Raw genomic sequence first — 19160 nt, 5'->3', positions numbered from 1 at the left:
GTGTGAATTCTTTGAAATGCAAATTTGAGTTCATCCAGCAAGATACCGAGTTTCATTCATGTAAAATATTGCAGCTGTTCCGAATGCCAATTATAGACCAAAGACCGCCCTCATGGGCCTCCCAATAATAACTGTAAGCTGTAAAGTATTCACTCAGCTTCATGCTTACATCTTGGTTTTCTTGGAACAGAACAAGGTACTCGGAAAGATGTTGCTTTGTAAACTTTTTGATGATTTCCTGTTTAATTCTGGGATCCAGCACATTGGCAACGAGGCAAGCATCTCGTAGGACGTTACTAGGCCCTGCTGGTCTCTGCAAAGATGAAAAGGAAAATACACCAATAATTAGGGGTCCAGTGAATGCACCGTACATTGTTTAAAATTTTACACATCAGCTACAGGTCATTCATATTTGAGAAAGAGCTGCCATAACCCAATGCTTACAAGATATCTTCTCCATTTTAGAAACTGAACCTTCTCTCTTTCATGTGTTGAATCATAAAATTCAATGTTCATCAGAAAAAAATTGTTTGAACAAAATTTTTTCCACATTTTCGAGTGTATGATTTAGCATGATTTCAGCTCAATATGTCACTGAACCAGTTTTCATTTATTTCAAAAAAAATGAACGTATTACTGAATCATAAACCTCTGGCAGAAAATCAATTTTATGAATGCTGTTTTGCCAAATTGAGTTTACACTGAAAAACTAAGTTCAAACTCAATTAGTCATCTGGTTTATCATCAATTAAAGATAGTACACAAACATATCAATTATTAAAAGCAAACATGCAGTTGTAGTTCATTTAACTTTGACTGTGATACTATGTCAATACAAGACTGAAAAAATCCACTCAATTCCTCTTTGTTCCATCTCAAAGCTCCAGTTTTCAGCCCCACCAGCACCATTCTGCATCCCAGAGGGCAGATAGGCCACCAGCTTCCTCCACCAAAAGCATTTTTAGGCTGGTCATTGAAGGTGTCTAAAAGTAGCCACAGGTGACTTGTTCTTCATTCTGTGTAGGGAAATCATCAGGCCTCCCATTCCATGGCTCCACATAATGGCAAAGCTGAGAATGGGAACTGTGATGTCAGAAAATTGGAAGAATGGAGCAACATCGTACAATCTTAGCACAGACCATCTGAACACCAATGGATAACTAAGTTGTGTTTTTTAAAATCAGTTTTTTCATTGTGGTGATACAGTGTTGTACCGTTGACTTACGGGACATGAATTTGAAACTCTTCATGGTAATTCCACAATAATTGGACACGAGAGGCAAGGAATACTGAGAAATATACAGCATTTAAAAATAGGATAGACAAATTAATATTTTGGGTGTAGACGCTTCAGAACTGACAAAACTGAAACAATGAGGTCTTTTCTCTTTTCAGATGCCAACCAGCTTAGATTTTCTGCATTTTCATCTTTGTTTCATGGGGAATTTTTTCTTCATCTATTTACACTGGTCTGGGACTGGGACTGGGACCAGGACCAGATGAGCAATTCAATCAAACAAATCAAAGCATTCAGCAGCACAAAGTTACTTATGCTGAAGTTAGAAGACAGAAAATGGGCATAGGTGTAAGGGGCATTGAAGCATTTTTGGGGTTATAAAATCATTATGGGTAGGATGGGATAATTAAACTTTAGCAGGGCACGCTCACCTTTGTACCCTGGGATGGGAAGGCCTCTTCAAAATCTGCCAGGATCTGTTGTCCCAGCTCAGTCTGAGCAGCTCGTACTCTGACAAAACAAAATCAAAATTTCCTAAAGTTTTATGCTGCAGCTGTGAAAATAAATGGATATTAAAAGAATAAGTTCTGCACTCACAAACTGACAAGTTGCTTGACAGAGATAGCACGAGCACAAAAAACAATTTAAACTGCTCATTTGTTCCATCTGCTGCTTGCAACACCTTGTTGTGCACAAACTGGCTGTTATGTTTACCCACATAAGTAAATCTTTGGCTGTGAAGCACTTTGAGATGTCCTGAGGATGTGAAAGGTGCCTTACACAAGCAAGTTCTTTACTTTTTACAGTGTAAGCTGCGTCTCAGTTTGTAGCACTCTCGCCTGAGCCAGAAGGTTGTGGGTTCAAGTCTTTCTCCAGAGACTTGAGCACAAAAACTAGGCTGACACCCCAGTGCAGTATTGAAGAAGCACTATACTGTCGGAGGTGCCGTCTTCGGATGAGATGTTAAACTGAGACCTCGTCTGCCCTCTCAGTTGGACGTAAAAGATCCCACAAAGCTGTAAAAGTTCTCCCCTGTGTCCCGGCCAACATTTATCACTCAACCAACATCACTAAAACAGATGATCGGGTCATTATCACATTGTTGTTTGTTGGACCTTGCTATGCATTTCCTACATTACAACAGTGACTACACTTCAAAAGTACTTCACTGGCTGTGAACTGCTTTGGGACGTCCTGAGGTCGTGATAGACGCTATATAAATCAGAGTTCTTTCTTTCTTTCTTTTGTTCTTTTATAGGTGAGTGTAGGTGAATGACAGCAGTAAGTAAAAATCAATTTTGATATACAGGCTGAGAGACGTTCCACATACATTTTGGCCTGGTTGACAGTCTATAATCAGATTTGTAACAGGAGAACTTGAGGTTACATAGTGTCATGGCCAATTTTACCCGTGTATTTTGTAAGGCACTGAAGGATTTTCTCGAACAGCACAGGATGGGTCAGACACCACATGAAACCTCATTAACCGTGGAATGTGGATAGGGAGTCCAAACCTGAACAAGTACAGAATGTTCCACCTAACTTAGGCTTAGGATTGTAACAACAACGTGGCATTCCAGCAAGCATACAGCAACATAGTTTTAAAATGTCCCTCTTAAAAGAGAAAAACAAACACAAAACATTGCTCGTTTCGTAACAAGTCGAATACCATCCTCACCTGTACCTAAGAAAGTGATTTACGTACAATTTTAATTCTAGATTAGTGTTTAATTAACTGGGTAATTTTGCTTAGCTTCTGCCTTTGAAGCTTTTATGACTATTTTTCACTATGGAATCAACAAACTTTTATTCTCATTTATTTATAGCATGTTAATTATTAGGTTAAAAACATTGGCCCCTTTGAAACAATTGAATAATTTAAACACTTTTGGAAGTTTGGAAATGATTTACTTACTATTTTATATTTTTGTACATATTTTTACTTCAGTTTTAATAAAGGCATGCTTCTAAACAGCCCTATTGTTCAGCACCAGCCCGCCAGTGCTCCATGCCATGTGAAAGGACACCGGCATCAGCCCAGTTTCCCACATGAAGAGATTATGATTTTGACTGGGGTCATTTTGAGATACAGGTTTAGAGTAACATTGCCAGAAGCCAAGGAATGGGTTCACTGGCCACCATATCAATTGGTAATTGTCAACACACAAGAATAATAAGTTACAAAAAATGCAGGTTAGCAGAAAGATGCCTACATAACAACATTAACTACACTTCATATTGCCTGTAAAGCACATTAGGACATCCTGACAGTGTGAAAGGTACCATATAAAGTTCTTTCTTTATAAAACATCAGGCTGTCAGATGTATCTGTACAGAAGAGTTCAGGTTCTACCCACAGGCAGAAACATAGAAGTCACCCTGTGCCACTCCCGTGCAGCTCTGAGAAGTTGATTTAAGATTGGCGTCGGCAGTCGTCCTGATCCAAATACATGGAACGCATTGACTGCAGGTTGTGATGTTTAAGACTATCATAAGGAGTCTTACAACACCAGGTTATAGCCCAACAGCTTTATTTGAAATCACAAGCTTTCGGAGGCTTCCTCCTTCGTCAGGTGAGTGTCACCTGACGAAGGAGGAAGCCTCCGAAAGCTTGTGATTTCAAATAAAGCTGTTGGGCTATAACCTGGTGTTGTAAGACTCCTTACATTTGTCCACCCCAGTCCATCACCGGCATCTCCACATCATAAGACTATCATGTAATTGCATAAGTGTTGAGCAGGGGGCCCTGGTCTTAGAAGTAATGCTGCTAATCATTTATGATGTGGAGATGCCGGTGATGGACTGGGGTTGACAATTGTAAACAATTTTACAACACCAAGTTATAGTCCAGCAATTTTATTTTAAATTCACAAGCTTTCGGAGGCTTCCTCCTTCGTCAGGTAAATGTTCAGGAGCTCCTTGAAGTCTACGCATTTATACATCACAGAACAATACATGGTGTTTACAGACTGCCCCTGCAACTGCCCGTTGCCAAGGCAATCACCGTGTTCAGACAGAGAGGTGTCACCTGCAGAACCCCCGAATACACATTCAACAAAAAAACAAACAGGAAAAAAAACAGAGAGAGGCAGAAACATCCGGAAGGCAGAGAAAGCCAGCAAATGACCCATTATATTAAAAACAGATAACATTTGTTCACTGGTGGGGTAACGTGTAGCGTGACATGAACCCAAGATCCCGGTTGAGGCCGTCCTCATGGGTGCGGAACTTGGCTATCAATTTCTGCTCGACGATTTTGCGTTGTCGTGTGTCTCGAAGGCCGCCTTGGAGTACGCTTACCCGAAGGTCGGTGGATGAATGTCCATGACTGCTGAAGTGTTCCACGACTGGGAGGGAACCCTCCTGTTTGGCGATTGTTGCGCGGTGTCCGTTCATCCGTTGTCGCAGCGTCTGCATGGTCTCGCCAATGTACCATGCTCTGGGGCATCCTTTCCTGCAACGTATGAGGTAGACAACGTTGGCCGAGTCACAGGAGTATGAACCATGCACCTGGTGGGTGGTGTCCTCTCGTGTGATGGTGGTATCTGTGTCGATGATCTGGCATGTCTTGCAGAGGTTACCGTGGCAGGGTTGTGTGGTGTCGTGGACGCTGTTCTCTTGAAAGCTAGGTAATTTGCTGCGAACGATGGCCTCTCTCTGTTTTTTTTCCTGTTTGTTTTTTTGTTGAATGTGTATTCGGGGGTTCTGCAGGTGACACCTCTCTGTCTGAACACGGTGATTGCCTTGGCAACGGGCAGTTGCAGGGGCAGTCTGTAAACACCATGTATTGTTCTGTGATGTATAAATGCGTAGACTTCAAGGAGCTCCTGAACATTTACCTGACGAAGGAGGAAGCCTCCGAAAGCTTGTGAATTTAAAATAAAATTGCTGGGCTAATCATTTAGTTAGTTAATAAAGGTGCAATGATCTTGTATGAAGAATGGTTTCTCTTCAGTTTCACTCAAATGCAGTTTCAGACCTGCAGCATCAATGTCCACAATGATATGCACATACCAGGCCACCCCATCAAACTGCACAATCTACAGTAGCCAATCTCCCATGGCAGTGCTCTCTGAAGGGTAATACCATGCAACACACATTTTAAATAATGGACAACAATAACTAATAGGAGAAAAGGGGCTTTCTTAAGGAAAGCTGCCTATTGCTAAGGTTGAGTTGTGTTTAAATGACCTGTCACATCAAGGACACAAAGTCTAATTGCTTTAACTATCCTGAGGTCAATTTGAGTTTAATTTCTGTTGCTGAGAGAAGATCGGGACCTGCTTTTAAATCTGTGGCTCCTCTCCCTTGATGAGCAGCTACGTTATCAAGTTCAGAAGAAATCATCAGGAAATGACCAACTTTTTCTATTAAAAAAAATATATTTTTTTAAGATGCTAGTCGTGCATTGGTAGGTTCGTTATCTGCCCCAACAGCAACAACTTGCATTTAAATAGCGCCTTTAACATAGCAAAACGTCCTCAGGCGCTTCACAGGAGCGCTAGCAGACAAAATTTGACATTGAGCCATATAAGGAGATATTAGGACAGGTGACCAAAAGCTTGGTCAAAGAGGTAGGTTTTAAGGAGCATCTTAAAGGACACAGCAATGAAGAGGTGGAGAGGTTTCGGAAGGGAATTCGAGAGCTTAGGGCCTAGGCAGCTAAAGGCACAAGGCCAGAATTGGAGGAGCGCTGAGCTCTCGGAGGGTTGTAGGGCTGGAGGAGATTACAGAGATAGGGAGGGGCGAAGCCATGGAGGAATTTGAAAACAAGGATGAAAATTTTAAAATGAGGCATTGCCAGACCGGAAGCCAATGTAGATCAGCGAGCACAGGGATGATGGGTGAACGGGGCTTGGTGTGAGTTAGGATATGGGCAGCAGAATTTTGGATGAGCTCAAGTTTACAGAGGGTGCAAGATGGGAGGCCAGCTAGGAGAGCATTGGAATAGTCGAGTCTAGAGGTAACAAAGGGATGGATCAGAAAGATCAGTAATAACAATAGCATCCGATAATTTACAACAAGTCTACGTTCTCTATTTTTGTCCTTTTATCCTTCTGTCACTTGTCGGGTACAGTAGCATAGTGGTTCTGTTACTGGACCAGTAATCCAGTGAACACGAGTTCAAATCCTATTATGGAAGTTTGAGAATTTGAATTCAGTTTTTAAAAATCTGGAAATAAAAAGCTGGTATCAGTAAAAGTGACCATGAAGCTGTTGGATTGTTGTAAAAACCCAACTGGTTCACTGGTCCTTTGGGGAAGGAAACCTGTAGTCCTTACATGGTCTGACCTATATGTGACTACACTCCCACACCAATGTGGTTGACTCTGAAGTGGCCTAGCAATCCACTTAATTGCTTGAAACAGCTCAAGAAGGTGGCCCACCACCATTTTCTCAGAGTAACTAGTGATGGGCAATAAATGCCGGCCTTGCCAACGACACACATATCCCAAGAATGAATTTTTAAAATTGAATTCTCCAGTGTTTTTCCTACTGAGCTACCCTCCACTAACTCCAACTTGTCTGTATTCTGTGTCACTCACCCATCACTCTCGTCCTCACTTAACTACATTAGCTTTATGTCCCCTAACATATTGAATTTAAAATTCTTGTTTTGTCTTCAAGTTTTTCTGCATCCCCCCCCCCACTTCACCATATTCTTTCTCTGCAACACCCCCTGCTACATCCTTTGATCACCTTTTATACATCTCCCGCCTTCCATTTATCCCACTGGTGGTGCAGTTTTCAGCTGTCTCAGCCCTATTCTTTAGAATTGTCTCACGAAACCCCTCCGTCTCTCCACTTCTCTATCTATCTTTGACTTTCCAAACTATCTGGTCATTTATCACATTTGCTATTTGTGGGACCTTGCTGTGTATAAATTGGCTGCCACATTTGCCTATATGCATACAATCGTTACACTTAATGTATTAGCTGTAAAGCACTTTGGGACATCCTGAAGATGTGAAACGTGCTATATGTAAATTCGAGTAGTTCTTGTGCTGCTTAAACAGGGACGTCCTGTGATCTGCAGCTTTTTGTTTTATCAATAAAATGCCAGGTTAAAATGCTGAAATTTTTCTAAATGCAATACAAATTATATTTTTTATTTTTAAAAAGTGCAACAATAATGAGGTAAACTAATCTCCATCAGTGTTTTTGAGACGTTTACACCAGCTTTTAAAGATCAAGGAAACACGAGTTCTGATGAACCTGCCAGCAGTTTAAGAGTTAAAGTTTACTAACATAAGCATGGTAGCCCAGATGTTTGCTTTCCGCCCTCTCCAACACTCAAATCTGCCTGCCACATCTGAGATTTGTCTGCACTAAACCACATCAATGGACATGGTACTTTGCAGTAGGAAAAGGACTTACAGGGGGTCAGCTCAATTCCTTTTAACTTTTTTTTGGAAGGGGGGTTGGAGAAAGAGAGAAAAAGTCTGAATTGCAAAATTACAGTAATAAAGTCCCACAGACAGCAGGCCTGTGGTATTCTCGGCAACGATGGCACTCTCTTTTCAGGGGTTCCGAGAATAGAAGGTGGATGGATGGAAAACAAGCACCTCTTTTTATAAGCCCTTCAACAGGAGACTGGCAGCACACAGGAGTAAAGTGTCTTAAGGTGGCTGTATTCCAAAGCAGACCATCAGATTCAGAATTAGTCAAATGGTGAAGAATGTTAGGACAAGCTATGACAGCTTCCAGGATAACCTGGCTTTTTGTCTGTTTTCGAACGAAACAAGTCAATAACAATGTTCAGGAATCACAAATTAGGTTTCCCCCTGCACCTAGCTACCAAGTTTGAAACAGTTCTCATAGGTTACTAATAAAGCTCCACTGCAGAGTAACTCTTCATTTACTACAACAACATCTCAGAGCACTTTACAACAAGCAGGAGAAGGATGGAGTGGACAACAAACATGGGAGAGGTTAGGATGGAGAAGCCAAGCCGCGGTTTTGAGAAGGTTTTTTTTAAAAAACAGGGAGCAACTGGGTAGAGAATTGCAGAGGGAGGAGTATACTGGTTCAACAAGTGGCCCCCACTGGTGAAGCAGAAGGAGTAAGAAGTCCAATATTAGAGCAGTGAGGGCACGTGAAGGGATGCAAGGCACGAGGGCAATAACTAAGGTAGGGTGGGGCAAGGCCATGGAGAGATTTGAAAACAAAAACCAAAAGAATTTATGCCCTGTTCTTACTGGCATTTGCAAACCAGAATACTCCAAATTTTTTATGCAGTCCAATTTATAGTCAGTAAAAATGGTGCCAGTTAGCCAGCAGTAAGCTGGATCTGCAAACATGGGCAGTCTGCAAAATCCACTTCATGTGAATTCAGAACAAAGCCAGAATCATCCCAAGGTCCACATTTACCAAGAGGCAGTGGGCAGAACAGTGGTGGGGGGGGGCAGGGCTGAGGGGAAGAGGATGGGAGGAATTTCATGCGTAGGAGGGGTCAGGAAATCAAAAACACTTTCTTTATAAACAGTTTTACAATTTGAGCATATTTACCACAACACAGGCAATCTCCCTTCTTGCACAGAATTGAAAATTACAGTTGATGAAGGGTTAAACATTTGACCAACATAACTGCAGAAACCCAGGGAAATTTATTGAAAAAGTCAGGTGTTCAGACAAAGATCTACAGTCAAGAAGTTCAAAAACATTTAACATATCTGTGGCAAAGTTGATATCTAAGTGATTTTTTTCATAAAGTGTAAAGACAAATGACACCCATAACATTGCAGTGGCTGCCAAAACAAGCATTCCAGCCCTTGATCTCTGTAAAGTGCCATTGCCTCACTCTTGTTGTGAATTTTTACATGACTATCACTGAGGATTCCTTTGAAGCTCAATCCATGACAACATCCAGACCCATGGACAAATAAAATAATTAAAGAATCTTTTCTTAAACAGCAGATGAGGCAACGCGCAAGGGGAAAGGCAGTACTGGATTTGTTTATAATTAATGAGGAGGGAGTAATAAAAGCCAAGTTGAAGTAAGAGGGCATTTGTGGTTTAGTGGTCGCATTGTAGTTACTTCTAAGGTGAAAATGAGAACGGAACAGATGATAAAAACTATTAAACTGGATTTCAAGGGAGCAAACTGTGAGGAGGTTGAAATGCTGCATGAAAGAGACAAAATGGCAAGAACTAGTTAAAGGGAAGAATGTAGAGGGAAAATGAGAAAGCTTTGTCCCAGAAACAAGTTGATAACGAAAAAAGGAGAGTAAAGACAACATGGGTGACAAACAAAATCATGTAAAGCATTAGGGAGAAAGAAGGGTCAAATAAAATTCTGAAATTTACAGGGAGGGAGAACTACATTATCACGCAGAGGATTGCCAAGAAACTGGCAAGGGGCACAAAGAGGGGGCACAAAGAGGGAGCAACAGCAAACTAGAGCAGAAAATATAAAAGACAATAGGAAACTGTTGCTTAAGTATGTCAGGAGCAAAAAAATGGCGTAGAGTGACATTGGACCACTTACCAACGGCAGTGGGGAGGTGGCACCTGAGATTAGGGATGTGGTGAAATTGCTAAATCATTTTTTTTGACTGTTTTTAATCCCATTACAGAAAGGAAATGGAGTTATCAGTGGGATTCCAGAGGAGAGCTGCATGGTTGATTCCTGGACTTAGAAGACCTGCTGATGAGGAAAGATTGTTTACCCTGGAACTTTACTCAAATGGATGAGGGGGAACTTAACAGAAGTCTTAAAAATTTTCAGGGATCAGAAGAAATTAGGCTGGAAAACTTCTGTCCAGCACAGGATTCAGGACTATTAATTCTAGGATCACAGTAAGGGATCTGATGGGAGGTTTGGAAATGGAAGGCTAGACAGGCCAGTGGTCTTCTCCCTCCCAAAACATTATCATGTTACTCTACAAAGCTAGTTTAATAGAAGCCTAAATGTAGACCCATCATTCAGCCTTTGTTACCTTATGTCTAAGTGTTTGTGTCATTGCTAAAATTACTAAGACTCTTTAATTACCGACTCTTAGAAGATTACTTACAATTTTATCTCTGAAGGCCAAAAAAATGAACCAAGCCCAACTAAGACAAGCTGACACTTGGGAGTGCAAGAATTGACATACTTGAGTTATTGATGTGACATTAACCAGTTATGATGTGTTTTTCTATTGTCGTACTGGGAGCGCTACTGCTTGATGAGTTGTCTCAGCTTAAGTGGTCATGGTCACATAAATGACTCAAGTGTGTCAATCTTTGCACTCCCAAGTGTCATCTTGGCTTAGTTGGGCTAGGTTCAGTTGATAGCACTCCCACCTCTGATTCAAATTTTGTGGGTTCAAGCCCCATTACATAATTGAGCACGTAATACAGGCTGATGCTTCATTGCAATATTAAGGGAATGCTGCATTGTCAGGTGACATCTTTTGTATGAGATGTTAAACCAAGGCTGTGTCTATCAGCTTAGACAGACATAAAAGATCAAGGGCACTGTATGAAGAAGAGGGCATTCTCCCAGTGCCCTAGCCAACGTTCCTCCTGCAACCAACACATTATGTGGTCATACATTTGCTGTGCATATATTGGCTATTGCACTTGCCTGCATAACCACAGTGACTGCACTTTAAAAGTAAATTATTGGCTGTAAAGTGCTTTGATATGTCCTGAGCACATAATAAGGTAGTAACAATGCAAAGTCTTTTTTTTTTCTTTCCCCCCTTGCCTGGCTGATAAAGTATTGCCACTAAAAGGGCATGTTTTACAAACATACACAAACAGATTTTTCTGTAAAAAGCATTTAAACTTTTGAAGAAATTAGGAAAAAAATTGAATAGGGTGTATTAAAAAAATAGTAGTGAGAGGGAATGAGGGAGAATGGAGAAAAGTGGAAGGCAGCAAGTAGAAGTTTCAAACTTAAAATTATATTTTAGTTACACAGGAAGAGAGAAAAAAACTGACATTTATGTAGTGCTTTATCACATCTCTGGGAAACATCTCAAAGCACTACATATACTGTAGTCACTGTTCTATTGGCAAATGTGGTAGCCTATTTGCACACAGTAAACAGCAATGTGATGAATGAGCAGTTATAGTGGTGTTGGTCGAAGAAGGAATGTTGTCCAGCACACCGGGAGAACTCAATGTTCTTCTTCGAAAGTGTCATGGGATTTTTAATGCCCACCTGAACAAGCAGACAGGGCCTTGATTTAGCATCTTATCTGAAGGACAGCACTTCCAACAATGCAGCACTGCCTCACTACTGCGCTGGACTGTCAACCGTTTGTTCTAATTGTTAATAGTGAAATATGTTTGACTCCATATTAAACATAGAAAAAAACATTGAAAATAGGAGCAGGAGTAGGCCATTCGGCCCTTCAAGCCTGCTCCGCCGTTCAATATGATCATGGCTGATCCTCTATATCTGTCCTCTGCTGTCCTCCCATGACACTTTCGAAGAAGAACATTGAGTTCTCCCAGTGTGCTGGACAACATTCCTTCCTCGACCAACACCACTATATTCTGATAAGTTATTTTGTTTTCTGTTACCATTTCTCTCTCAAGGTCCCCCAAGACTACTTGCCACAGACTGCTTGATGGGCAACTGGCAGAGGCTGCATAAGAATCGCTTAAAGGGATTTTTCTTCCATCCTCCCTCCTATCCTGTAGGGAACATTGTGGACTCCACTCAGCACCGACTCTTCCCCTCGGTTGCGATTGAGAATCCACTATGTGAAGAATTAGGAATTTGTCTCTTACCATTTCATAGGCAATATATTTAAAGCATTTTTTAAAAATTGTAACGATTATTTTTTGTAATATTTTGAGGATGCTATTATGTTTTGCTCCCATGCTCCTTGGTCAAGACAAACTGCAGCCAAGAGATGGGTGGCCTGTCTCCTCTTTTCTCCTCATAAGGATATATCATCACGGACCAGCTTGCCAGGCAGCAAACCCGCCCCCTCCGATTTCCCAAATACCAAATGTCATTAATGTCAATGTCATGGAGAAGGCTGTAGCCCCATTCTTGCCCATTCTCCCAACTGAAGGAGGCTGTTAAGTGAAAAGAGCCAACAGTATATTTTTAAAAATTGAAAATCTTAATTTGTAAGTATACCTTTTTTGTGAAGAACAGAATACTTTCAATAAATTCAAGATTTAGTCTCCATCTGCAACATGCTATCTTCAAATAGATAACTTGTCTTATCCTGTATCAGCTTGGCTCAGTTAGTAGCACTCTTGCCCTTCAAGTCAGAAGGTTGGGAGTCCCACTTGAGGACGAAAGCACATATTCTGGACTGACATTTCAGTGCAGGAGCAAGGGAGTGCTGCATCACTGGATGGGCTGTCCTTTGAAAGAGATGTAAAACCAAAGCCCATCAGTCTGCTCAGGTGGACATTAAATATCCCATTTGAAGAAAAGCAGCGAGTTCTCCTGGTATTCTGGCCAACGTTTTTTGCTTCAACAAGTATTAGCAAAAATACATTAACCTGCCATTCATCTCATTGCTGTTTGTGGGACACTGCTGTGCGCATTTGACTGTCATGTTTGCCTACAAAACAACATGGACTACACTTCAAAGTAATTCATTGTGTGTGAAGAGACTTCCTGAGAGACGTGATAAAGTGCTAAATATATTCATGTTTGTTTTTTCTTCTTCCAGTAAGTGTTCAAAATGTACATCATCCTATTCTGAATCCAACATTAAAGGGAATGAAAATCCTTATCTATGCTACAAGAACCCTGACGTTCAAGGGCTGCTGTTATCATTCCACACATATTGCAGCATCCGAGCCAGATAGGGAAAATATCAGAATTTAAACAGCCATGAGGGAAGTCATGTATTGATAGCACAAAAATAGAATGAATTTCAAAGGATTCAGGAGTATTATCTCAGGTCCTTTATCATGACGCCAACCTATCAAATATACGTAAAACCAAGGAGTTTATATTATTTTAACTCGGAACTAGACAAAAGGGTAGGTTTCAAACTCACCCACGGTTAATGACTTTCAAGAGGCTTTTCTCCTTCGCTTTGCCTGCAAGAGAGTGGGAGGCAACCTGTTGCCAGGCTGCTCAATACTGCTGTCTATCCAGCCACTGGAAATTACAGAGGTGGAGTCCAGGTTGATTCTCCTTCCTCATCTTACCCCCACCATACACCGTATCCTTTGCATATTATGCCTGATGCCATGAACTTGCTGGGTTGAGGACTCTAAAGCATTCCATCCCAGGACCAAGGTTTGAAACCAATTTCAAAACTGTTCAACCAACGGTTAGCTTCTGCATTAAACTGCACACATGCGCATTAAACTGTATACATGCAACACTAGATTCAAAGAAAAATAGTTCCATTCAGGCCAAATTAATTAAGAAAAGAATGTCCTGGACAACTCCTGCGTTGTAAGGAGGAGCTGAACTGGTGACACCTTAAACACCAAAGGCATCATTTAAATTCTATCATTGTGAGACATACACAGGACAAGCACTTTATAAAAGTAAAAAATTCCCCTAATTTCACACAAGGAAGCTCGACACCATCCAAGACAAAGCAGTCTGCTTGATCGGCAGCCCATCCACCAACTTCAATGTCCACTCCCTCCACCACCGGCGCACCGTAGCTGCAGTGCGTTCTATCTACAGGAAGCACTGCAACAACTCGCCAAGGCGGCTTTGACAGCACCTCCCAAACCTGCAACCTCCACCACCTAGAAACATATAAAGATAGAAAATAGGAGCAGGAGTAGGCCATTCGGCTCTTTGAGCCTGCTCTGCCATTCAATATGATCATGGCTGATCCTCTATCTCAATACCATATTTCCGTTCTCTCCCCATACCCCTTGATGCCTTTTGTATCTAGAAATCTATCTAGCTCCTTCTTAAATATATTCAGTGACTTGGCCTCCACAGCCTTCTGTGGTAGAGAATTCCACAGGTTCACCACCCTCTGAGTGAAGAAATTTCTCCTCATCTCAGTCTTATATGTCCTACCCCGTATCCTGAGACGGTGACCCCTTGTTCTGGACCCCCCAGCCAGGGGAAACATCCTCCCTGCATCCAGTCTGTCTAGCCCTGTCAGAACTTTATACGTTTCAATGAGATCCCCTCTCATTCTTCTAAACTTGAGTGAATACAGGCCGAGTCGACCCAATTTCTCCTCATACGACAGTCCTGCCATCCAAGGAATCAGTCTGGTGAACCTTCGCTGCACTCCATTCTAAGGCAAGTATATCCTTTCTTAGGTAAGGAGACCAAAACTGCACACAATACTCCAGGTGTGGTCTCACCAAGGCCCTGTATATCTGCAGTAAAACATCCTTGCTCCTATACTCAAATCCTCTTGCAATGAAGGCCAACATACCATTTGCCTTCCCAACTGCTTGCTGCACTTGCATATTTGCTTTCAGTGACTGGTGTACAAGGACACTCAGGTCCCTTTGTACATCAACATTTCCCAATCTATCACCATTTAAATAATACTCTGCCTTTTTGTTTTTCCTTCCGAAGTGGATAACTTCACATTCATCCACATTATACTGCATCTGCCATGTATTTGCCCACTCACAACTTGTCTAAATCGCCTCAAAGCCTCTTTGCATCCTCCTCACAACTCACAATCCCACCTAGTTTTGTGTCGTCAGCAAACTTGGAAATATTACATTTGGTTCCTTCATCCAAATCATTGATAGCTGGGCCCAAGCACTGATCCCTGCGGTACCCAACTAGTCACTGCCTGCCACCCTGAAAAAGACCCATTTATTCCTACTCTCTGTATCCTGTCTGTTAACTGATTTTCAATCCATGCCAATATATTACCACCAATCCATGCCAGTATATTACCACCAATGCTTTAATTTTGCACACTAACCTCTTATGTGGGACTTTATCAAAGGCCTTCTGAAAATCCAAATAAACCACATCCACTGGTTCTCCCTTATCTATTCTACCAGTTACATCCTCAAAAAACTCCAGTAGGTTTGTCCCTTTCATAAATCCATGTTGACTTTGTCTAATCCTGTTGATATTTTCTAAGTGTCCTGTTATCATATCCTTTATGATGGACTCTAGCATTTTCCCTAGTACTGAAGTTAGGCTAACTGGTCTGTAGTTCCCTGTTTTCTCTCTCCCTCCTTTTTAAATAGTGGGGTTACATTTGCCACCCTCCAATCTGCAGGAACTGTTCCATAATCTATAGAATTTTGGAAGATGACAACTAATGCATCCACTATTTCCACGGCTATCTCTTTTAGTTCTGGGATGCAGATTATCAGAGCCTGGGGATTTATCAGCTTTCAGTCCCATTAATTTCTCCAGCACTACTTTTTTTTCTAATACTAATTTCCTTTAATTCCTCCTTCTCACTAGTCTCTGGGTTCCCTGGCATTTCTAGGAAGTTACTTGTGTCCTCTTCCGTGAAGACAGAACCGAAGTATTTGTTTACTTGCTCTGCCATTTCCCTGTTCCCCATTATAAATTCTCCCGTTTCTGACTGTAAGGGACCTAACATTTGTCTTCACAAATCTTTTTCTTTTTACATACTTGTAGAAGCTTTTACAGTCCACTTTTATGTTCCTTGTAAGTTTACTCATACTCTATTTTCCCCTCTTAATCAATCTCTTGGTACTTTTTTGCTGAGTTCTAAACTGCTCCCAATCCTCAAGCTTGCTACTTTTTCTGGCAACTTTATATGACTCCTCTTTGGATCTAATACTATCCTTAATTTCTTTTGTTAGCCATGGTTGGGCTGCATTTCCTTTTGTGTTTTTGCGCCAGAAAAGAATGTATAATTGTTGAAATTCATGCATTCGTTCCTTAAATGTTAGCCATTGCCTATCCACCGTCATGCCTTTTAATGAAGCTTCCCAATCTATCATAGCCAACACTCCTCATACCTTCGTAGTTTCTTGTTTAGATTTAGGACCCTAGTTTCAGATCGGACAACTTCAATTTCCATCTTAATGAAGAATTCTATCATGTTATGGTCACTCTTCCCTAAAGAACCCCGCACAACAAGATTATTAATTAACCCCTTCTCATTGCACAATATCCAATCTAGGATAGCCTGCTCCCTGATTGGCTCCTCAACGTTCTGATCTAAAAAACCATCTCGTACACATTCCAGGAATTCATCCTCCACAGTATTATTGCTAATTTGGTTTGGCAGTCTATATGCAGATTAAAGTCACCCATGATTACTGTAGTACCCTTGTTACGTGCATCTCTAATTTCCTGTTTGATCCCATCCCTTACATTACCACTACTGTTTGGAGGCCTATAGCCAACTCCCACCAGTGTTTTCTGCCCCTTGGTGCTTCTTAACTCCACCCAGACTGATTCTACATCTTGATTTTCTGAACCAATATCCTTTCTCACTATTGCTCTGATTTCATCCCTTACTATCAATGTCACCTCACCTCACCATCACCTCCAAGTTTCCCTCCAAGTCACACACCATTTTAACTTAGACATACATCGCCATTCTTTCATGGTCGTTGGGTCAAAATCCTGGAGCTTCCTATCAAACATCATTGTGGGAGCACCCTCACCACACGGACTGCAGCGGTTCAAAAGAAGGTCCACCATCACCTTCTCAAGGGCAACTTGGGATGGGCAATAAATGCTGGCCTTGCTAGCGATGCCCATATCCCAAGAATAAATATTTAAAAATCATTCCCCTCTAACTTTTGATTTTGATTTTTGCAGTCTCAACATGCACTCTCCTCCTCTCAGCCACAAGAACAAGAGCAGAAAGAGTTAGGCCATAGACTTCTCTATCACTGTGTTTATGCTACTCATTAAGTGTCAGGCAATGACCATCTCCAACAAGAGAGAGTCTAACCACCTCTCCTTGACATTCAATGGCATTACCATCACCGAATCCCCCACCATCAACATCCTGGGGGTCACCACTGACCTGAAACATAACTGGACCAGCCATATAAATACTGTGGCTGCAAGAGCAGGTCAGAAGCTGGGTATTCTGCGGCGAGTGACTCACCTTCTGACTCCCCAAAGCCTTTCCACCATCTACAAGGCACAAGTCAGGAGTGTGATGGAATACTCTCTACTTGCCTGGATGAGTGCAGCTCCAACAACACTCAAGAAGCTTGACACCATCCAGGACAAAGCCGCCCGCTTGATTGGCACCCCATCCACCACCTTAAATATTCACTCCCTTCACCACCGGCGCACTGTGGCTGCAGTGTGTACCATCCACAGGATGCACTGCAGCAACTCGCCAAAGCTTCTTCGACAGCACCTCCCAAACTCGCGACCTCTACCACCTAGAAGGACAAGGGCCGCAGGCACATGGGAACAACACCATCTGCACATTCCCCTCCAAGTCACACACCGTCCCGACTTGGAAATATATCGCCCTTCCTTCATCGTCGCTGGGTCAAAATCCTGGAATGCCCTTCCTAACAACACTGTGGGAGAACCTTCACCACACGGACTGCAGCGGTTCAAGAAAGCGGCTCACCACCACCTTCTCAAGGGCAATAAATGCTGGCCTCGCCAGCGACGCCCACATCCCATGAACGAATAAAAAAAAAATTCATCTGCCAAGAGTTCTGACCATTCCATGCAAACCTATAAAGACAAGCAAGCCTGAGTGACAGCTATCCCCAGGATACCCAACCCGCAAACATTTGAAAGGTTAGATGTTCAACCTAATCTGCTTACTCCATTTGACCTTTTGGAAGAGGGGTAAGGGGATACAGAGATGTTGCCAATTTCAACAAATTATCTCAACAGAGATACAGCAATAGGAGATAGACAAACTGCGTTTGCATAAAAACCAAAGGGATCACATGTGAATTTGGACTAAGAGTTGCTAATCTTTTTAAATAAATCCAGATCTGCATTGCTTCTACAAGGAAACCACTTTAGAAGTGACCTCAAGTTGAACAGAAGCTTTGATATTTTACCTTTCAGAGAGCTGGCGGATCTGCGGAATGCCCATGTACTTCTGAAAATGTTCCAACACGTTCACCACTCCTTGCATGAGGTTAGCCACTTCTCCATACTGTCTGCGGCGAGTCATAGCCCTGCATAAATAAAATATGCACTCAAAGCCACCAACTCATGAATTTTTTCCAATTTATAAATACTATAAATGAGATAAAACTGCTCATCCATACAGTGATGGCCTGGATTCCAATGATATTCTAATATAATAATTTAAGAATACAGAGTTATATTAGTGATAAGGATTTCACAATATTGTAATGCACTCATGCACCACAATATATACACCTGTTTCTTTTTGGTCTATTGTCAAGGTGATTGTGTTTTATTAACAAAAAAGTGTAATAACGAGATGTTTCCCTAAACAAGTTATGCTACATTTCCAAAAAAAAAGGATTAATAGGTTTGCATGACGCAGTTAATTCGATACAGAGTGGCACTGCTTAAAACCAATTATCTATTCCCTATCTTGTGAACTGTTATGGAGAAGCCTAAAATGTTGTTCAATTAAGAATTCATATAACTCTACATGTTCAGTCAAACTATGTCATAGCACAAAGTGCTCATATTTTAGCTGCCAAGTGGCAATATTAATACTTAGTGCATAATGATCATGCAGATATTAATCTAAAGCCATATCAAGGCAAAGCTGACCATTAACTAGTTGTATTCTGCTCCACCCAATGCTCTAGTAAGTGAAAGCATTGCGCGATGTTATACTAGATTACACAAACCAGAAAGTTCCACGTTCAGCCTGTGCTGAGCTAGCTGATCTTAGCCAGGGTAGGATTTGGGGAACTACAATTGGCCTCAGTGCCCCTAGCAAGGAAAAGAGAAAAGAAATCAACCAAGGTTCCCATTTCTGATGATAATCCAGAACTCTTGCTGAAAAATGTGTAATGTATGGAGGTCCCATGGGATAGAATTGGGCTCGACTATGTCTCGGGCTATAAGATTGAATAGCTTGCCAACACTCAGCTCCCACAT

At 41.6% G+C, this 19160-nt stretch overlaps 1 protein-coding gene across 5 annotated transcripts in view; it reads right to left on the bottom strand.

Annotated features, from left to right (window-relative positions):
- The window catches only part of vps53 (VPS53 subunit of GARP complex), a 188242-nt gene that overhangs the window by 121215 nt on the left and 47867 nt on the right, over nt 1-19160 (bottom strand). For all 5 annotated transcript variants that reach the window (XR_010968530.1, XM_068008319.1, XM_068008320.1 and 2 more), the window contains 3 exons: nt 18134-18253; nt 1669-1747; nt 170-313 (listed from right to left, as the gene is read on the bottom strand). Coding sequence is in view for 4 of the 5 variants with exons in the window: in XM_068008319.1 (XP_067864420.1) it covers nt 170-313; nt 1669-1747; nt 18134-18253 (343 nt within the window). In the remaining variant the exon portion in view is untranslated. The remainder of the gene's footprint in view (nt 1-169; nt 314-1668; nt 1748-18133; nt 18254-19160) is intronic.

This window comes from Heptranchias perlo, chromosome 28 (assembly GCF_035084215.1).
Source record: "Heptranchias perlo isolate sHepPer1 chromosome 28, sHepPer1.hap1, whole genome shotgun sequence".
NCBI classification, from domain to species: domain Eukaryota; kingdom Metazoa; phylum Chordata; class Chondrichthyes; order Hexanchiformes; family Hexanchidae; genus Heptranchias; species Heptranchias perlo.
This window is presented reverse-complemented; position numbering and strand designations above follow the sequence as displayed.